The following is a 22,284-nucleotide window of genomic DNA, read 5'->3' as shown; positions in this document are numbered from 1 at the left end:
TACCTCACAAAACCATCTTGATCCATCAAATTCCATTTCCATGGATTTCCAGTCTGCCAGCCCACAGGAAAAAAGAACCAGGTTGTAACCTGGTAAAAGCAAGCAGCACAGGCAACAGAGAAGCCTCACAGAAAAGGGCGGATGCATCTACAAGCTCGAATTACTTTCTCACTTGGCACTCCCCCGAGATCCTTTCCAAAAAAAAAAAAAAAAAAGAACGAAGGTTGCTAAAAGCATTTCTACACACACCAGTCCCCAGGAGCAGGAAAAGCTGCCCCTAAAGCACCCTCTAGCGTCGCTTTCTCATACAGCAGCAAAGCAGGCTTCTGCCAGCATCCCAGCTCCCTCCTTGCCTTCACAGACTAACTGCCATTACAGTAATGCAGACTCCCTTATTTCTCTCCCACCCGCCCCTTACTTTGGCATCAACATTTCAAGACTTTCTCAAATTTTACAAGAAAAGCAACATATAGAGACTGTGGCCACAACATTACTTCCTCCCAAAACCCAAATCCCATCATATACCCCAGCACTAGTACCAACTCCCAGCATCAGGGTAAAGAGCCAGGAAAAAGTAAAAAGGTTGAGACAAAGTAAGAAGTTGCCAAGCGAAACCACTTACGCACAGTGAGGCCGGCAGCATTTCCATCCTACCTTTGCTGTCGCCATATCAGACGTCTCCATGTTTTCTGCTTGGCCTATCAGTAAAGAAGAGCATCAAAGGAGAAGGGAGGGGAGAGAAAGGAAAAGTCAAAAGAAGATGAAGAAAAGATGACAAACAACTTGAGAGGAGGATGAGAACAACAAAAAACATCACTTCAGAGCTAGTCACAAGTTTTCCCTCCTGCCCCCAGAGACAGGCAGTATCTCAAGTGGATGGTCCCAATTTAGATACTTGACTGGAGTCTGGCACAAGGCCCAAGTCACTGCCATCCTCCCCCCTGCCACCACCCAAAGGTCTAGTACCATGCTGAAGACCCTCCTCCCAGCTTCCTTTAGAAGCCTGAGTTTCTGCAGGGAACAGGCAAGCAATCTGTCTTCTAGACATGCTGCTCCCTCTTGCTTTATGGAGAGGGAGTGACACAACCAACCCCCCAAATGGGTACTTAAGGAATCAGAAAAAAAGGAAGAAAGCAAGTGGGTTCTGGGCAGTGCACAGGTAAAGGAAGAAGGATATGTGAGGAGAAGTAGAGAAGGAAAAGGCAGTTTCTGAAAGGAAAGAGTAAAACATCACTTCAGAGCTAGTCACAAGTTTTCCCTCCTGCCCCCAGAGACAGGCAGTATCTCAAGTGGATGGGCCCAATTTAGATACTTGACCGGAGTCTGGCACAAGGCCCAAGTCACTGCCATCCTCCCCCCTGCCACCACCCAAAGGTCTAGTACCATGCTGAAGACCCTCCTCCCAGCTTCCTTTAGAAGCCTGAGTTTCTGCAGGGAACAGGCAAGCAATCTGTCTTCTAGACATGCTGCTCCCTCTTGCTTTATGGAGAGGGAGTGACACAACCAACCCCCCAAATGGGTACTTAAGGAATCAGAAAAAAAGGAAGAAAGCAAGTGGGTTCTGGGCAGTGCACAGGTAAAGGAGGAAGGATATGTGAGGAGAAGTAGAGAAGGAAAAGGCAGTTTCTGAAAGAAAAGAGTGAAAGGGGTCAACCAGACAGGTAGAGAAGCAATGGTGCAAAATAAGCATACCAGAGACAGACCATTTAAAGAGAGATTTACATTTGCAGGGAAAGATGCAAGGTGGAGGCCAGTCATCTGCACCCTACTGAGAACACTCACCTCAGCAACACTCAGAAATGATTGGGCCTAAACTAGGAACTCTTTAGGGCACACTCTCAGCTCAGACCGAAAAGACCAAATCATCATCTCAGGTAAGATTTGTCCCCGCATCAAGAGGCACCCGTAGCCGCCGCGGCCCTGCCCGGCTGAGGCCGGCCCCGATTGGCGGAGCGGAGTGACTTCATGCCGCCCCATTCCTCACGGAGCCGCTCCCTCCCCGCTCCCGCAGGCTCCTCCCGGCCCGCTCCGCCACCGCCACCGCACGCCAGGCCGGAGCCTGCCAGCGACCTCCTCGCTGCGCTCTACCACCGGCAATCCAGACAGACAGGAGCAATCCTGGCGGGGAGGGAGGCAGAAAAAACACTGCAGAGGCTCAGTCAAATTAAGAGCCTCCGAGGGCTAGAAACATCGCTGCTTGAAAGCGCTTATTCATCCAACAGTGCAGCACGCTGTGCTCAGGCATGCGGCAGGCACCACACTGTAGTACACAAGGACTGGGGGCACCGGCAACTAATTTACAGCACACCCAACAGTTTACACACATCGAAGGGCCACTATGTAGTCTCTGCAAAACCATACCACTATTCCCTTGTGCACAGGCACACACACACCCCCCCATAGAGGAGACCCACTGGGTTTTATTACATTAAAATTATTTTGTATTAAAAGTATTAGTAGGCGCTGGAATATGTATAACAGATGTCACTATCATGCAGATGCACAATGTAAAGAGGGCCCAGCAGTCCACAGACAGACAACAATACCAAGCACTGAAACCACCTCTAAAAAAGGCCATCAGTATACAATACAGAGAATGCTCTCGAGTTCTGACTTCGCATACAAGAAATGTCTATTTCTGGTATGTTTCTGTTGTGCTGCATTCATGCAGCCACCTGCTTATACAAATCAAGGCTGCCACTCTACACCTTTTTACTCAGCATATTCAAATAACACCACCCTCACGTTTACCAGCAACATAAAGCCCATCTTATGAACACATGTAGATTGTAAGCCAGGGGATGCCATAACATATATTTTCAATCTCCATCCCAAGCACTGCCATGGATATACTGAAGCGTCAACATACCCAATCCAATGCCACACAGGAAAAACATCACCATACCACCTGAGTTAGTTACACTCACTAGCATAAGGCTTGTCATCTTTGTTGTGCACTAGATAATTTCCAAATGCCTCTTATGCTATAAACACTGATGACAGAAGTCTGAAATAGGACCTGCAGCAAACCTAAGCTAGGGAACCAGTAAAGCCTGACTTAGCAATTCAGAAAAAGTTGAATTTCCATGTTGCACTCTTTACAGCAGAGGCTCTCTGCAGTTCCAACAGGGCACAATAGCTTACAAACTTAAGGGCAAAGAGGAAATATCTCCTGAGGAAGTACACTTTTCAGAAGAGAACCCCCGACTATGACACTTGCGGTCAGGGTAAGAATTTGAAGCTCTATAAATAGCTACAGCAAAAGTCACGTTAACTCAGGGTTTGAATTTGTCATTGCCTCCAAAAAAGATATCTTACAAATCAAAAAATATTGCTTGTTATAAGTACTACCTGCAAGGGTCACTGCTCCTTCAAATAGCCACACGCTGTCACAACTCACAGCCATTAGGGCATCCTCTGTACAGATACATTACTGTGGCTTTACTACTGCCCATCACTACGGTTCTAGCTTCACACTAACCAGAGCAGACTCACCTCTGAAAGATTCATGATAATTGAAAAAACTTACTTATTCAAGTACCCACACAGCAGAAACAAGCTTAGAAGGCTCAGACAGATTAGTTCACTAGAAGAGGTACATGACCTGCAGGCACAGAATGCAACATGCTACCTGAGGCACCACTTCAGCTACAGTTTGATTGTCCCGTATGGCAAGAAAGGAAAGTCTGCACGAGCTGGGTGAGAAGTTAAAAAAAAAACAAACCTACACACAAACCTGACTCTGAAATATGCATGCAGAACAAAACCTGTTAGTAACAGAACCAGTGGGAGGGAAAACTAGAAGCAAATCACAAAACGTTATGGAGAAAGAGAAAGAACTGCTACAAAGAATGCAGAATGTAAGGAAGAGATAGTTTAACTGTTATGCACCTTGGTGTACACGTATACAGATCCCCAGGAAAATGTGCCAGACGAATAAACTCCCAAATCCTTCCTGAAGTCAGCAGTGTTCTGCAGCTCTACAGCCTCAGCTGTCAGAGGAAGTCATATGCAATCACAGCATCTGCAAGCTAGGGCACACCTCCATTTCCCCAGGAAAAAAAAAAAAAAAAAAATCTCAAAAGGGACTCCCTCTTTGCTGCTGCAGCTGGGAAGTCACATGAGACTTCATTTGCAGAAAGAAAATATGCATTTCACACTCTTAGCATCATGGGAACTGTAGTCACACTGTACACAGAACAAAGTGCCTGCAAACTGTTTCTTTCTAAGCTATGTGAAAGCAGTGTTTGTCACAGCATGCAAGTTAGAACTTATGGTCTTGGAAGGGAGAGCAAGGTAGAACAGCACCACAGCAGAAGAGGGGTACCTTCAGCTACCCTGGTAGAGAAAGGAGAGAATCTCCCCTCCATCAAAAGGTGAACAAAATAATTCCTTATAGAGACTTTGGAGGAGGAAGAATACTATCATGTAAGGAGAAAGAGGGTCAGTATCAGGAGGGTAGAGAAACTGGGATGACTCAGATCACTACTGTTTCTTCCTTGAACAATATTATAAAAGAGGGCTGCTGCTTCCACACAGAGTCTTTTGGCTTTTTCCCTCTTATTGTCTTCAGTGTTTGAACTCTTAACCTTCTATTTGCTTGAGATGGTGCAATAACCTCTCACACCCCAAAGAGACTCACTCTAAAAAGGGGCAGGCTAACAACAGAAAACTTTGTGACTCACAGCATGCTTCATAGAGAAACAATTCCTCAATATCAATTCATCAAGAAATGAAAAGCCATCTTCTAATTTTTACCTTCCTTTGCAAATAGCTTGCAGCCACTGGTGAAAAGGCAGTCAGACTTCACCTTGGGCACAAATACCTTATGGCCTGATCATCTCCCTTTTCGTTTAGGTCAAGATATCCTGAAATAACTCATGGCATGAAATAAGTCACATCACACCACAGCCCCGTACCTTATCAGAACAAGATTTTCACTCAGGATAATGCTGAATATCAGATCTCAAAATCAGACTACTTCAAAGTGCCTAACAGCCAAGACACTTTGGATCCTTGGTAACTTAAAAGTCTTTCAAGTACATTGAGCTAAATCTTTATATGGAGTCCAACAACTTTCAGTCTTTGTGCTGGCACGGTCTAAGGGATAATCCATAGGGACCCATAGGTATCACACCAGAGAAACAAAGCCTTCTGTATTCATCTGGACCCATATCTAATGCAATATACTATCCTGGGAAAAACACTAACCTTGGATGTTTCAGATATATGGGTGAAAACCTTGTAGCAAGAACATACATTACAGTATTTTGGCTTTAAGAATAAAAACTCTGAAGAAATGACTGCAAATTCATGAAAGGAAGCAAAAGGTCATGGATCCTTCATTTCTGAAACCCGAGATGCAAGAAAGAAGCTAAAGCAGGGGCTCAAGACCCAGGTCTTAAACGCAAGCTTCCCATTAGCAGACAGAGGGGCATTTCAGATCAGCAGTGAAAGTCTTCCACAGCTCAAGTCACATACTACCTCTTGCATGTTCAGGGGGTCTTCCAGTAGCAGTGTCATCGGCAACAGGGTAGAACAAAGGATGGCAGACTACAAACAGGAGTACAATACAGAGGATGCCTGTTTTCCAAAGGCATCACATACCACAAAGCTACACACTTCATGGAGGAATCCAGAAAAGAGATTCCCAGTTTGAAGGGACTGATGCATGGCAGGTGCTGCACAAAGCAACAGCCTGCTCAAGTTCACATAAAGAATTCTGAGCATTTATGTCTAATCCCAAAGCAAAGATTCTTTTCCAGACTAGAGAAATAACATCTTACAATGTCGGAAACCTTGCTAGACCCACATCCCTTCAAGTAGGCCCGTATTACATATGGCCTACCATTTAAACAAGAGGAAGGGGCTCAGGAGAGGGAGTGCACATAAAGCATACTACAACTGAAGATTTGGAGCAGGGTACTTAAGAGGGAAGGGAAAAAAAGCAGAAATGGCTTAAGGAAAAGTATTAGGTCAAGCTTGCAGGAGAACAGGAAAAAAGCAGAGGGGCTCAAGGATGGACCTTGGCTATTACTATTACAATGCCTGACCCTGTTACGATGCATAATGCAGCAGGGGGACACATGCTGCCATCTTCTCACCAAAATGCACAACCAATACTCTGCAAAGGCCAAGAAGATGGGAAGAAAAACTAGGAAAGAGGAGAAGGAAAAGAAGGAAATGCAGAGGTCAGTAAGCACTCACACGGTTACAGTCATCTGCAGAAATGGGGAAGTCTGTCCAAGTGCTCCCCAGCAATCTGAGGAAGCGTCACTTCAGCAGCAAAGGAGCAAAACACTTGAACTGAAAGAGGATGGAATCCCAGCTTTACACACGCACTGTAGTTTTGGGCAAAAAGCAGCACAGAGCAGTGACCTCAGAATCCACCGTGGAAAGACATAATGCCACCACTGAGACAGTTCTAGGATGGCTTGTATTGATATTATTGTAGTCACTGCAGTTGGGCCCCAGAGAGAAGGAGCAGTGACTAGGCTGATGAGAAGGCAGAGCTATGGAGAAATCTCCAAAGACCTTGATCTGCGCAAGAGGCACTGGTCCTCCTTTCTCTGCTCTCAAATTTCTTCCATCACAGGCAATTCAATTTTAAAGGCACAGCTGCCTTTAAGTCTCTGCCAGATATGCTGCTGCTATGGTATAAGATCCACAAACCCCAAGAGAATTAAGAATTCTCTACTGAAACAAAAATAATTTGAGGTTAATAATTATGAGAATGAAATTCCCAAGGTCAGAATTAACCAACCACCATTTGTCTTCAGCTAGACTGTCCATTCCCAGGTGGAAGCTAACAGTTTTTCCCAAGTCTCCTGAAACAGGGAGAAAAAACGATCAACATCACTACCAGTTTTCTTCTTGGTGAAAAGCATGGGTGTTTAGCTCAGAAGAAAGCCAGATTATGGCTTGCAAAAGCAGAGTCCATAAAAGGATGTTCCAAGCCCAGCCAATCCATTACAAGGAAGTTTTTCTGCCAGGACTTTCTGATCCACTGGTAAACAGAGCAGCCTGAGCAGCTCATCAGTGAGCTATCAGGTCACCACAGGGGAGCCCGTAAACTTTCTGCTTGATGATTAAGGTGCCCTCTTCTCCCAAGCAACAAACCAGCACCATTAAACACTTCTTCCCAGGGACACACAGATGACCTCTTCCTGTGTCCAATGCTCTGCTAAACAGCGTTAGAATCTCACAGTAGAGAGTAGGTATGTAAAAAGAGGCAGGTAAAATACAAAGTTACAAGGATCTCTTCGTAAGACGCAACATTTAACTACTTAAAGCAACTTGCTGTTCTTTGTGCACTGCATTTCCAAAGAGCATCTTATTTCCTAGGGTCATGGAACACAGCAAGAATTAAGTACGTACTTACCATCACCACATAATTCCCATCCCACATTGTTTCTGATGCTTTATTTTGTATTACAAATCATTTTGAATACTTGGTATTTCCACATTCAGTCAACTATAAAGTGTAAAGATGCACATATTTTCCCAGGTAAACATTACAAATATTTGCACAGACTAAAGACATATAGCACTAAAAGCACAGAAAAGGCCATAATAAAGTGTTTATCTGCTGACTGTAAAATTAGGAAAAAGCTGATTTGTTCAGGGACACACTGAGAGCAATCTGTACAAGATGGCAACTAACTTAGAAGATTAGGAAGATGATTCACCAAACAACTCCAGAACAACTTGAATTCCCAGCTCAGATGAGCGCCCTTACATTTTGGGGGAATTTTTCTGTCCCTGAAATATCCTGCACTGAGCAGCTGAGTTTCAGAAACAGCTGATGACTGCACTGTAAACCAGGGCCTATAAAGGTCTCTGTAAGGAAAGAAGCACATACATTCAAGTTGGAAAAAGCTATTCACAGATCCTCTTCCACCACTCATAAGCTGCCAGAGTCTCAGGGAAGCTGAGGCAGCAGCATCATGGGTCAACAGCACTTTATCCTCCAGCAGCAGTCTGAAGCTCAGGGAGAATGATCAGCCTCCCTCTGTGCATTCAGCTTCCCTACGCAACCAGCTAGAAAACTAGGGCTGTGAACAGCAATGCTAGTGCCGATTTAGACATATTACGGTGCCAGATTCTCAAAAAATTGAGGTGTGAGAACAAGAAAAATGCTGTAAAAAAATAAGCCTTCAGTTTCTGCCCTTCAATATATGCCAGTCTTGTCTGCCAATCTGTTGGCCCAACAAGCAGGTTTTAACCAGCTTATCCCTGTAATACTTCTCCCTGCCTAGTCACTTGAGTCTTTATCTTCTTTTTTATGTTCACTGCATGTCAAACAAGTCACTATAAGTCAGGAGACTTTGCTCCATCACATCTCCGGGACTCTCAGATAAAGCTTGAAAGCCTTGAGCTCTTATTAACAATTGAGGCAGACTAAAGCTGTAGCAACTCAAGTGGCTGCTACCTTGAGACACCCTTCTCGCTACCTTGGAATTACAAACCCCTGTACTAAGGATGACAAAAGAAATGCTATGTACTCCTTGCAGATACCACAAACAGCAGCAAAATCTGCTAACTTGAATAGTCAACAGTAGCACAAGCTGAGACACTATATGGTCCCCTCTTCAGCTAGGATGTCCATTTGGCATCACAGAATCAGAGTGATCAGGGTTGGGAGGGTCCTCTGGAGATCATCTACTCCAACCCCTCTGTCCGAGCAAGGTCACCTACAGCAAGTTGCACAGGACAGCATCCAGGTGGGTTTTGAACATCTTCAGAGTGGGAGAGTCCACAACCTCTCTGGCAGCCTGTTTCAGTCTTTTATTGTTGATTATGAAGTGTATACACAGGCCTCATTTCCATCTCCCAGGCAGCACTCTGAAGAGGGAAACAGCCCTTTCAAACTCGCTTTTTGGCTCCAAAAGCCACAGGGAAGCAGAAGGACAAGTTCTGTTATCTGCACTCTTCCATACTATTCGTCTTCTCTATCAACTGCCTGTTGGCTTAGATTTACAGTTTGAGTTCTGTGCAGCAAAGATCATCTTTTGCTTCCACTTTAATAGCACACCAGGTCCCAGACTATGACCAGGGATCCTAGGCATTGCTGTACACATAATATTAATAGAAGACTTCAGTAATACATGAAACACTAGACTTGTAGCTGTTGTATATCTAGGGGGAAAAAATAAATACCTGGTTAAAGACTGAAAAAGTAACACAGAACTCCAGAATATTTTAAGATGTACTGTTTGGTGTTTGCCCAAACATCCCCTTCCCATCACAGGGAAAAGATATTAGAAAACAAGGACCTGACAAGCTGAACACCATCCCATCACATTTTAACATCATCTTTGTTTTACTGCACCTTATTAACCAGTCGCACCACATAAGATGGAAGCAAGGAACAACATACTTTCAGAGCTTTTCTTTGCAGCAGGAGCACCAAGCACATACACAACGTGACTCACAGGTACATCTTGGGTTCTGATGACATCTCAGTGAAAGTGTTCCCAGCATGAAGAAAGGTGGGTTTCTCTGACAGGGAGACAAAGAGATATTGCCTACACAATGCTTTTTTTGAGGAAACCCTGCACTGATTTCTAGCATCAGCTTGTTTCTGCAGGCATTATCAAGAAGATGAGAGATCACTGGTACAGTTAAGATTCCTAAATTATTCACATTTGAGCACATGCAATAAAATCAGAAGGACAGTTATAACCCCTAGATGCGTCCCAGGCCACAACCCAGCTTAAAAAGGCATCCCTATAAACAGGAATGTGTTCTACACACCTTGAGAAATGCTGGTTCAGAGATTTGAAGTAAAAGTCTACAATATACATTCTATAGCAGCACTGCCTGCATAAACCTGGCCACATGCTAACAGAATGAAGCATCAGGCTCCCTAGAAAAAACCCTCACTTCTCCACATTATGAAACCTGTAGCTCTGACTGTGAGAGACTGATATCAGTTAAGTTCTGAGACTGACAGCTAGTTTTATAGCAGGATTGCAACAGAAACCCACAACGGCCTTGTCTGTCTTTATTGATCTTGCCCTTTTATTTGGTCAGCAATTGGACCATTTTCAGACAATCTTAAGAGGCCCTAAAACAGGCTTAATGCCAACACTTTCCCACTCAATGCCCTCCTTCTCCACATTTGGTACAAAACAGGAGGTGGAAGCAGAACAAATCTAAACTAGTCTTCTGAACAACTACCCTCACTCTGAACAGCCAGTTGGCATCTCACAGCAACGACTACTTGAAAAAAGTCCTGAATAGAACATACAAGTGGGAAAACAAAGCAGGAAGTGCACTACATTCTGCACCACAGCCACTGCTTGACTGCAGCATTTGTTGGTAGAGGTGATTTAGCAAAACCTGGGCACCTTGAAGCAGGGTAGTTCCACCAGGAAACCCTGTCCAAAGAGCACAGGGGAACACCTTTGATTAGCTCACACCAAGCTATAGGTATCAGCATGCTCTTCAGCATCCAGTTGGTAGCATCACCCCCTCAGACCTGCTGTTTGCAACACAGGAAAGGCTGAGGCACACTGAATGCTTTGTTACAAGGTGAAACCATGCAAACTGCTCAGCAGCTGACAGTATACTGCACCCAAAACAGCCTGCTGACAAGGGCCAAGGGGGCTTGCATACAGAACTGGAAACCTATGAAAGGGGATGGTTAATTATAATGCATCCCAGCCTCCTACCCCCTTCTCTACCACTTCTCTACACACGCTTCAAGATAGCTGCCATAATATTCTGAGAATCACAGTGCTCCCAGAGGATACAGAGCTGACGGGATGACCATTATCTTAAGGTCTGCAAGTGACATGCAGTTGCACAACTAAAACTTCTGCTCTTGAGAACAGGAAGGGTGAATAGTCTGCCCAGTGTCTCATAAGGAAAAAGAGGGACATTAAAACGCCTCTTCACCGCCTCCTCATGTTCCTTAGCATCACGAGCTAGTGACGCAGCCATGTGAGGTCTGTCAGACCTCCTCTGCATTCACTGATACGCAAGACATGAGGTTTATCTAATCTTAACTAACCCTAGTCCAGTAGTGACAGAACTGATAAGGAAATGGAGAAGCAAGATCCAAATCCTGGTTTGTCCCGCTGTTACATCTAGTGTAAGACCATGCCTTTTCTTGTGAAGTTACATTACTGATCTGTATGGAGGCTCGCACACTACAAGCTCTGTCTCAGAGCTAACTGGTTTTAGAAGGCAAATAAGCATGTATCATTTTACCACAACAGCTTGGAAGAGGGCCAAATCTTAAGAATTATTTCTTTTTAGTGATGGGGGGATTCAAACAATCTATTTTACTTCTTGTCTGCACAAAAACTGTCCACGATATCAATGAAACTGTCTCATGAGTGGCAATCAGCTAATGCCCAGAGGCATGTATGATATTTGACTACATTAGTATAGATAGCATAAAATCACCCTGCTCTCAAGTTTGCTCTTAATTCTACAAAGATCCAGGCTCCTGTGCACTATCTGTCCTTCCATACCCCTCAGTCATCATGGAAGAGGGAACAACAGGAACTATTCCCCTTCCTTCAAATCAAAGTGCTCTCAATTCAATCTCCTTAAGATTAAAAGAGAACAAGAATGGAAGAGATTGCAAGTGGAGCACAACATCGATAATCAAATCCAATACCGACTTTCTACAAACAGAACAGCCTTACCTCCACTGACAGCAGAACATTGGCCTACTCTGCAATTAATAACAGACCATCTTCAAAAGAAAACAATGTTGGCATATAAGGACCATGTTATATTTCCATTCATAGTAATTCTGCTGACAGCAGTCAATCTGGCAATCCAAGCAGAATAGATTTGGTCTTAAGCTGTTCTTGTCTTCTACAGCACAGAATAAATGCTGGGGCTCAAGAAGCAGCAGCAACCAGAAGGTGAGAGGGGAAAAAGGAGAGTAGTCTGAATCTAAATATTAACCATCTTTCCTACATGACAAAGGAGGCTTGTGCCATTCTGGTTAGACTTTCTATTTTGTATTAAGTCCAACTGACTCAGCTTAGAGCTAGATCCAAATCCAAACTCACCCTAAACTTATTGCAAGAGCACCACAGCTCTGGTCTGGGACCCTCTGAGAGCTCATTTGCCTCCAAGTCTTCTCCATAACAAGGTCTTTCATACTACTTTTGAAAACCTCTAAAAATGATGCACCAGGCATCCATCTTTGATGGATAAAAGCTACTCAGGGATTTGACTAGTATTAGGACCCTTCCCACCCAGGACTTGAAATTCAGGCATCCCTTACAGCTACCACTGTTGGAAAGAACAGCAAACTAGTCTGCAATTTTATACTCCTACTATAGAAGCAGCAGCTGGCTTCTACTTAATCATCCCCTTCAAAACAGGATCCATTCCCCCTTTTACTCCAGTAAGCTTTTCTCCTTAATAATGCAGGAGGCCTGCACCATGCTGCATGGGTTAGCATAGCTCAGGTCAGAGAGCTATTGCACTCTGTTCCTTGCAAGATTGTCACATCCAGACACACAAACAAGGGTCCCTGGGCTCCGTTAGCCCCTACCCTCCACTTTTAACCAGCATGAAGGCCACATTTTGCTCCCAGTTCTCACCTGTGTATCTGCAGCTGCCCCAAGCAATGGAAAAAACCTTCCACTCTCCCTGAAGCTGCAGAGGTAGCAATCTTTGCTGTGCCTCCACTTGCAGCAAACAGGGGCACAGTATATTAGCTCCAACTTCTTTCTATCAAGGGGAAAGGGACACAGGCTAAGAAGATGCAGTATAAGCAAGCCCTGGGTACTTAAATAAAACACAGAATTTATCCTGACCTTTTATACACACTCCAAGGATGTACCTTTTGGCATATTTTCAAAGTCTGACCTCCTTTCTGATCTTAACACAACTTTGGCAGAATTTCTAAATCTCACCTTTGTCTTAAGCCATTCCCTAATCTTGCAAGCTCTTTTGTGCATTTTGATCTATTTAATAAAATCTTATTAGCTTACACAAAGGAAAAATAAGCCATGCAGCCCTGGAACTGTCAGAATAAGGTACTGCACAGATTAAGGGGCTAATCAAGCTTCAAGCCAATACGTAGAACATACCAAACTCAAATTTTAAAACTAGCTGCTCTTCCCCATTTCCTCCATTTTGATATGATCTCTAATGTAAATCATTTTAATATGATATCTCTTGTAAACTGCCAGTCACTTCTCTCCCCTCCATTTCTCTGCGGCCTATTGCTTTCCATCCTTGTACTTTCCATGCTGCTCCCTCTTCAGCAGTTTGTCTCCTCCTAACTAAGACTGAGTACAAGTCTAACGACTGATTTTTTTCCCTCCGGTTCAATAGCTTAACTTTTACTCTTAAAGATACACGGCATCCTAAATCTGAAAGGTGCCTCAGTGTCATGACAAAGAACAAGTCCTTGGATCAAGCAGAAGCAGGCTCATGAACTTGAACTTAATCTAGATGAAAGCTCAAGGTAATTCATACACAACCTTGTCCCGTTACAGTGGTCATGAAGTCTGTTGCATGTGTGCATCTCACTCAAGCCTCTGGCTGTCTCCATCACAACCTTACCCACTCTAAGTTACTTTAAGTCAAGCTACTATTGTAATCACCATTATTCAGACACTAAGTAACTCAGCTCTGCCTATCTTTGTACTTACACAGTCATGGTGTTTCAGCATCTGAGCAACTCAGACTTAATTCACCATCTTTATTTTGCAGCATAAGAAATAAGAATTTCTTTTTACTTCACAGGAAAATAAAGCTACTCACCCAAACTCACCCAGGCAGAGAACAAAGAACTAAGCCCTAAGTTCATACAAAACCTGACTCTTTCTCTAGCTTATCCCACTAACTTATCCCTTCTGTAGCTCTAAAAATATCTGTAAAGCATATAGTTGCCCCAAGACCAAATAAAAAAAAAATCTGCATAGGCTCCCTCTCATCATAAAGAAGCAGACATGATAGATACGTGACAACTTACATGACTTTGCAGAAAGCAAGCTTTTTCCTCAGAGAAGACACACGTAGATGGCAGACCTGCTTCACTGCTGTGCTGCAAGACACGTTTTCAGGGTATGGGTTCTGGACCATGGCTGTACTTCACAATACACAAGCCAACAGCAGCACTCACACCTCAGGAAAAAAAAATGGCTGAAGAGTACTAAATGCATCTGCCAGCAGGAGAAAAATCTCAGTCTTCTCTGAAAGCACCTGAGAGTTGGAGCCTGGTCCTTGGAAATCCGTCACTGAGAAGTTAACTCCACTAGCAGCATACCCTGGTACCATCTTTTACAGTGAAAGCAGGCAGGCACTGAAGATCTTGGCAATGCCTAGTCAAGACTCCAGCCATCCTCAGCTATGTATTTCTTTCTATTTTTTATCCCAGAGCCAACTTAGCAACTCAGCATCCCTCTACTTTTTGCTGTGGTGGCTTCCTTCAGCACTTTCCCAGATGTACTGAGGTTGGTGCAGATCCTCACTTGCTCTCTCTGCTCTAATCCTTCACATACAGCACAGGCTCCTTCTGCCTTTTGTCAGAGGCTGCATGTCAAGAGAAGGTACACCTTTCAGTGCACACCACATGTTTTTTTGCTCTCCCCTCTGCTGCCCTATTCAGTTTTTGTCACCACTTACAGGACTGCTGAAACCCTGAGTGGTTGTGGTTTTGTTGGGGTTTTTTGTTTATTTTGGGTTTGTCTGTTGGGGTTGTTTTTTGGTTTGTTTTGGTGGGGTTTTGTTTTGGGTTGCCTCTTTTTTTTGCTTACAAGTCAATTGATCAAGTGAACAGAACTGCCTGTAGGTCTTCAACAGAGGCAGAACACTCCAAACCTGTGGTTAGAGGACCTTTTGTTAGTGGTCAAAAATGCCACCACAAGAGCAGTGAGAAAGCCCCTCCTCATTCAATTTTCAAGAGTCTAGGAGATTCAAGACTCTTTCATGTCCAGCTTCACACCTTTCATGAAACTCCAAATGTATTTGAGTTTTGAGTTATTTTTTGGTTAAGTTTCACAAGCGCAAGTCACCAACATCCAAAGGAAGACTGCCAGCAGAGCCTAAGGCAATTAACATTGGAAAAGGAGGGGAAAAAAAAAAAAAGAGGCGAAGATAATTTACTAGCCCTCATATGGGTCACATTTTAGGCCCAGTATCCTCCATGAAAACAGAAGTCACTTCTAATTAAATCTAGGCAGCAGCAATGTTGCAGGTCCCCAATAAAAGACATCATTCAGGCTTACTACCACCGCAGCTCTGCACAAACAAGTCTGAGGTCCAGATAAAACACATCCCTTCCCACCAGGAAGATATTCCCAACACCAGCCTAAAGGCTCCAGTTTACATCTGAAACAGGTAGTGCTTCCAAATTATTCCCTTCTTGCTATGCCCAGAAATCTCCCATCTGAGTATTAATGAAGCCTCACACCGTCTAACCTATGAAATCCCAGATCAAATATTGTAACAGTATACATTACATAGAGGAAGCCCAGGTATGATCTAAGTACCCATCTGCTTTGCTGTCAGATTTTTTTATTTCCTGGTTGAAGACAGTACTCCCCACTCGTCAATTATGCCAGGCTCTGCAGCACCAGAGACTGGTAATTGGAGTGCAACATATGGAGGAAAAGGTTAGCTACACCTACCAAGCGCTAATTCTGAGCCAGACTCCGTTGGGATATTAATTAGCTCTTCAAGGTCAGGATGTTCTCTCAAGTGAGTCAATTCCTCAGATACTTAGTCAGCTGCTACTCAGTTCCTACTCAATCCATTGGCCTTTGACATCATAGTGGGGAAGCCAAGTTCAGTAAGCACTTACCCTACTACACAGTAAAAAAGACCTGACCTCAGAGACAGCTTATGTGGAATAACTGAGTAACAGACCTAAAACAATGCTGTTCTGCAGGACCATGCCCAGATACAAGCCTGGAGAGTGGAAGACACCATTCAGATGCTTCTTGTAATCCACTACACAGCAGCACAAAGGAAGCTGTTCCCAAATCTCAGCATATGCCTCCTGCAGGCTCACTGTAACCTGCAGTCACAAGATCAGCTAAGTAAAATGCAACGTAACTCTTGTGCATGCAGTAACAAAACAATGGGAATTTCAGAAACCGAAGTCCAAATGCAACACTGGACCCCAGGATATTAGTAGGGAAACAGGCCTGCAGGAGCTGGCCCAGGACAGAAAGGTGGTAGTAGCTCAGGGCTCATAGTTCATGCACAGATGAAGAAAAAGCAGGTTCAAGCTCAAAAGATGAACTACAAGATACAGCAAAACTCTTAATCATATGGCTCTGAGCAAAGCAACAATAACTCATGGACGAAAATACACATTCATTTTTCATCAGCTTTTGTGCCAATGCTGCAATTTGAAGTAGTCATTAATCAACCCAAAGTACAAGAAACTTAAGTTTCTTCTGGGACTTCATAACAGTTCTTACCCAGCTGCAACACGAGCTCTAGATACCTCAGGACTGTCTCAACACATGACAAGGGAAATATAACAGCTAAGCTCAATATTGTCTTTGCCGAGGACAAGAACCATACACAAAATCTCACTTCTATGTTTAAGTATCAGAGCTGCCAATGATCAATACACAGCAAGTTTGATGAAGCTATCTAAACCAGCTACAGTTTCAGGGAATGAGTCTCAAACAAATGCAGGGTACCGCAGGAGTTGGATGCATTTGTCCCACAAGTTCTACTTTTAAGTAGATGAAAATTTCATCTTTTTAGACATTGATAAGACCAACATAAGTAACACTTGTGAAACAACTCTGAGCAATACAGGAAAAATAAGGACCTCAACCAGCCCAAACTATGTAATTTCACTGAGTGGTGCCAGGCATTCCCCCAGTTCAGCTGTGAACAGACTTACCTGTCGTCACGCATATGAGGGCTCAAGAATCGGGACAAGTCATCATCGTGGCTGCTTTGCTGGCTGCTCTGCTGACTGCTGCAATATGAGACAGGAAAACAGAAGCAGTTAGACAGATTTGTATAAGTCCCTATGACACACTCTGGTTTCAAGCCAGAACAAGAAAAATCTAAGATTCATACTTCACATTTGGGGGTGCAAAGAGAAAACAACAGGACAGCAAGTTCATACCCGATTTACATCAGACACAACTGCTTTGATGCCTCTTAACCTCACTTAGTGACACTGTCTTAAGAACTCTCCAAAATGCATTGGCTACACAGTGTTTCAGCATGCCATCCCAGAACAGTTTCATACAGCTTATCATTTGAATATTGAACTGCTGCATGTTAATATACCCCCCACTTCTAGGCAGCAGGACAAGACAGCTCTAAAATGAACTCTAAGAATGAAGTAGCCAACACTGAATTTCTAGTGGAGAGTTGCATGCTAAGCCCACAAGATGTCACTCTCTGCCTTTATATGTGTGGTTTTGGGGGTGATTTTTTTTCCCCCCCCCTGCACGTCTATTGTAAGGAGTTTGCCTTATTCCCTTCTGGCAGCCTCCACCTGCTCCAAGGATTCATGAAGGTTCCTGCTTGTCATTTCTATAGCTTCATTTCTTTGAAAGAGCTTTCCTCTGAGCAGCAGATAGACCTGATTCTGCCTTCAGGTAACAGACTACAGAGCAAAGAGCAGATGTTTCTGGGCTAGCTTTTAATCTACTTTGCCTGGGTACCACTGGCTGTGGAGTCATGGCAACACAGCTTCTGCACAAACTGCACGGTCCCACCTGGGACACCGGGTACACTTGCCTGAGCACACAGGTTGTGCTAAAAATGCTGTGGCTTCATTGTTGGCAGGACCTAAACTGTTCAAATAAAACTAGTTCAGGTATACATATGCATACTTGCAATTACAGCTTCTGCTGCACTGTACACAGATCTGCACACCACACTGACCAACAGAAATACGAAGTATCAAAAAGGACCAAATTGCATCTTTTCATTCTAAAAGCAGTAATTGTCAAGGCAGTAATGCCTGTTTGGGGGGAAAACATACAAAACACTGCAATAGGATTTTTCCATGTAGTTTGTTTTGTGGTTGTTTGGGGGTTTTTGGTTTTTTGTTTTTTTTTTTTTTTTTAACCTGGCCTTAACCTTTTTAAGCACTATAATGAGGATCCCATATCTTGACAAAAAAAAAGACCACACATTTGCTGCTGCTGTGCAAGGAGTATTCTCTAACTTCTCTTTCAGTTTCAACAATACTCTCTCTCCCTCTATAAATTAACTTCTCAGAAAAAAATTAACTTTTTTCTTCTGTAAATGTATACTCTATGCTTACAGAAAGAAATTACAGCTACACCTACTAGCTATTACCTACACCTACTTATGTTTTACAACTCAACTACAGAAAGGGTATCTCAAATGGTAACATATGTATTGACTCGAATAGATTAAGTCCCTTGCAAAAAAAGTTTACTTTTACCACCACAGAATATTAACAGATAAAATACTTGAAAAGGTTTAAAAGTTTATAATCTTGTCCTTATCCTTCCTAGGAAGGACAAGATACAGCCAAGCCAGCAGGGGAGAAAGTAGAACCAGCAAGTACCTCAGTGACAGATGAAAACTACACACTCCAGTACTAAACAGCATTTTTTCAGCAAGCCTGTATAAATAAGTGGCTCTAACAAGCCTCCATGTTAACTTTTTAGGGATCTGAACCCCTAAAATTCCTGTCCTCCTCCCCACAAAGCATCCTTCCAGTTAGTTTGTTTTCTTGGAAGACTGTTCATGTGTTTTAAGATAAGCGTATCACAACCCTTTAACATGACCATTTTGCTTCCTTATTCTGGAAAAAAGGGAAGGGGGGGACTTTCTTTTCCACCTATGAAATCACATTTTTTGCTAGAGGGTTTGCCATTTCCTCTGAAAAGAAAGCTGATAAATCTTATTTTCACTTAGTAATTTCAACCACCTTGATTTTGACCAGCTTCTCTGAGGTCTTCAAGGACTCCATCTTATTGAACATGATCTTTCTGAAAAATACAATAGCTGTCTTGGGGACCCACTTAGCATTTGAGACACATCACACACCTGATACTGTCCACTATTTTTGCTGCCTGATCAGAACATGAGACAGAAAACTGTTCCTTATTGTGAAGATAGAAAGAGCAGGCTGAAGGTTCCAGAAGAAAATAATTCCTTACCAGTATTTATAAAATCCTCAAACAAATAATACAGAAGTTAGCCTTTGAGGTTGTACATGCAAAGTTACAAAACTCATGCAATATTTATGACTTTCAGCTACAGATTTAAAGGGTGTGCATCGCACGGAAGTCAGACATGCATCTTGTGTGGGCACATACACACAAACCCACAGAGAATGATTTGCTTGTTTCCCCATTGCACAGCATATAGTTTTACCATCAGAGCCAAGACAGGTAAACATTTTTGCAAAAAGCTCTCAGCAAGGAGACAGATTTAATTTCTGCTCCCATACCCACACATAGTAATTCTTAAGTGTCTCATTGTAGAAAGGATAATCAAAGCATAAGAATTCTGTATTGGCTTCAAGCTATAGATCAACAGCTTGGCAAGAACAACATATCCCATAAACCAAAGAAGCATCTTTCCTGTAACTTCTGAGCTTAACTACGGCCTAGGTTTGGAAAAAGTGCAAAAGAAACTACACCTTCCCTCTAATTCAAAGGAATTATCCCCCTTTTGGTATGACAAAAAGCATGGCAGAGACTATTTCTATAACTGCTTGGTTCTTCATAAAAAAACCTTCCCACAAAACTTAGCCTTTTCAACTCAGATCAAGCAGATATAACAAGACTTACCAAAAGATAATTCCCAATGTATCCCAGCCCAACAATAGCACCTGCAATGCTGGTAATCCCATGTGAAAGTTTACTTTTGGACAACTACACAAGATGAACCTTCGACTTGTTCATGCTCACCCACCCATCATTAAACTTCCCCTTCAAAAAGCCCTCGAAATCAAGGTTTAAAATTTAATGGAATCCAGACATTGCAACACATAGCAATATAAGACCTTAGCCCCTTGTCACTAGCGAACACAAAGTTACAAGCAATGACACAAACTCAGACCAGGAGAGAGAAATGAGCTTTCATGTCCTTTTACATATAATATTCAACATGAGCTATGTTTCACAAGTGTTTTGCATGGAAGCTTTGACAAAGTCTGTGAGCCTTTCACACAAAGAAAATCATTTCAACATTCTGATTATTAGAGAGCACAGCTAAATTCCCTAAAATGTACAGAGCAGTTGAAATGCAGAGCCTATTGGTTTGTGACGCTTTTCAGGCCATTTCAGGTTGACCTGCTTTTAAGATGAGTGTTCCTTTGAAATAGCACAACAACAAATTACTGTTATACTGGAGCTAATGTAAGGGGAGATACGAAATGAATGCTTTGCACTGAAAAGTAATGCGGGGGGGGGAGTTTTTAGATACAGTCATGTCAGTTTTGTATTTACAAAGACAACCAAGATCTCGCTAAAAATATCAGAAAAATCAGCAAAGCAAGCTTATCTCATTCCAAAGCTCAGCAATGATAAACTTTAACTCAGACAAGGCTTAAGTCTTCATGTACACAGGCCCAGTGTGCCCCTTTCTTACAATTTCAGACACTAAGTGCTATTTTAAGGCTTCTACCTTGTGTTTTCTTCCTCAATTCTCATGCACGTATTCAGACACATAACATCACTTGCTACTTTAGAAACTGATGAAGAGTTTTAAATACAGATTAACCATGCCTTTTAACAATTAAATCTTTGAAGAGTCTACTTCCACCGCTCCTGCATCTCACTGCTCCCAAACAATTTACCCAGGTAGCCCAAGTACAAAAGAAACATTTTTTCACTGACTGAAAAACAGGTGTTCTGATCACACCCCCAACTTTGTTCAAATCTGGAGATTAAAAAAAAAATAATCAATTTTGCGCTCTTCGTAAGACTTTCATATACTGAAGAAAAGTAAGAGCCAATTTAGCAGTGGAAGAAGCCCTATATTGCCTGAGCAACAACAGTGTATCTTGATAGGTGTATAAAGGAAAATAAAAGATCCCCACACTTATAAATAAAATTTGTATTCAGCAATCTATTTCTTACTTTCTTAACAATATCAGCTCAGTTGCCAGTTCATCTTTCCACCACATCAGAAGACCCAACCACCACTATACTACAGAAGAAATACATTCCTCAGAATGCTTGTCCTGTTACTTTTCTGCCACGTGCAATTTGTTACAAGTCTTAAATAGCTTTTATTGATTCATGACCTATATACACACAGATACACTTCGATATGCAGAAGAATCATCTTTTCCAAATCTTGCCAGAAGTTAACTTGAACCGACCACAGGTACTAAAAAAGTGCTAAACTTGGTTTTGTGTCTTAAATATTTAAAGATTTCTCCCGCACTTGGTCTTGGGAAGCTATGAGCTATAAGCTAGATCTTGTACTATTCTTATACTCCTGCCTTTTTTCTTTTTTTTTTTAATTAAATCTCATTTTATTCTGATATTTCAGTCTCCAAATGAAAAGGCAGAGTCAAGGTCTCCTATGCATGAACAGGCTTTTAAAGCTAAGCAGGTCTTCTAGAAGGTATTTGTGCAGATTTCAAAAAGTTCAGAAACTGACATCAACATTTGCACAGCAAGGACCTTCTATACCCTCCAGATGTGGGTGATAAACCCACCATACTTTATCTGGAGATAAAATCCAGCGAATTTTTATTCAGGTGAAATTCTTTCAGTCATGGACTAATGAGGCAAGCAAAGAAATGGGGAAGAAATGACTGTATCCTGGAAGACAGAATCAGTTAATGAGTTTGGAGAATTATCCACAGAAGCCTGTGACCTTCAGAAGGCTATTGTTACCCACAGCTATTAGCTAAGTTTTCACATCTGAAACCAGATGAATATTTTGTATTCACTTTGCTTAATTAACCCCTGTATTCATTGGCTTTGGGTTAAGTATTAAGCATTTCAAAAAGGAAAATGGACAATTGACAATCAGGTATACATATATTCAATTGCTTTCAGCAACTGTGGCAACAGTTTTTGGAACTGAAAGCTACTATTTACAAAATCTTATGATACATGAATGTTTTCATCAACATAGATTTGGGAACTAAAAGATATGCAGGTTATAATAAATCCAACAGTGAACTTGCATCATGGTTTCCATTAAAGTTTGCAAAGGTTTTTTGGTATTTGAAGAACTAAAGGGTTCTTTTCATCCTCACAGCTGCAAGCACAAAGACCTGAATCTACCTGCCTTAAAATCTATCACAATACTTAGTATGTCGGTAGAACTGCCACCAGAAAAAGTATAGCAGTACCAGCATCTGGTGAGAGCTAT

At 42.5% G+C, this 22,284-nt stretch overlaps 1 protein-coding gene across 1 annotated transcript in view; it reads right to left on the bottom strand.

The window, feature by feature from the left end:
* Nucleotides 1–22,284, bottom strand: part of GRAMD1B (GRAM domain containing 1B) — a 98,776-nt gene that overhangs the window by 67,624 nt on the left and 8,868 nt on the right. Inside the window, exon 2 of the mRNA XM_009890819.1 lies at nucleotides 16,850–16,927. Coding sequence (XP_009889121.1) covers nucleotides 16,850–16,927 — 78 coding nt within the window. The remainder of the gene's footprint in view (nucleotides 1–16,849; nucleotides 16,928–22,284) is intronic.

Source organism: Charadrius vociferus, unplaced genomic scaffold (assembly GCF_000708025.1).
Source record: "Charadrius vociferus isolate BGI_N301 unplaced genomic scaffold, ASM70802v2 scaffold858, whole genome shotgun sequence".
NCBI classification, from domain to species: Eukaryota; Metazoa; Chordata; class Aves; order Charadriiformes; family Charadriidae; genus Charadrius; species Charadrius vociferus.
This window is presented reverse-complemented; position numbering and strand designations above follow the sequence as displayed.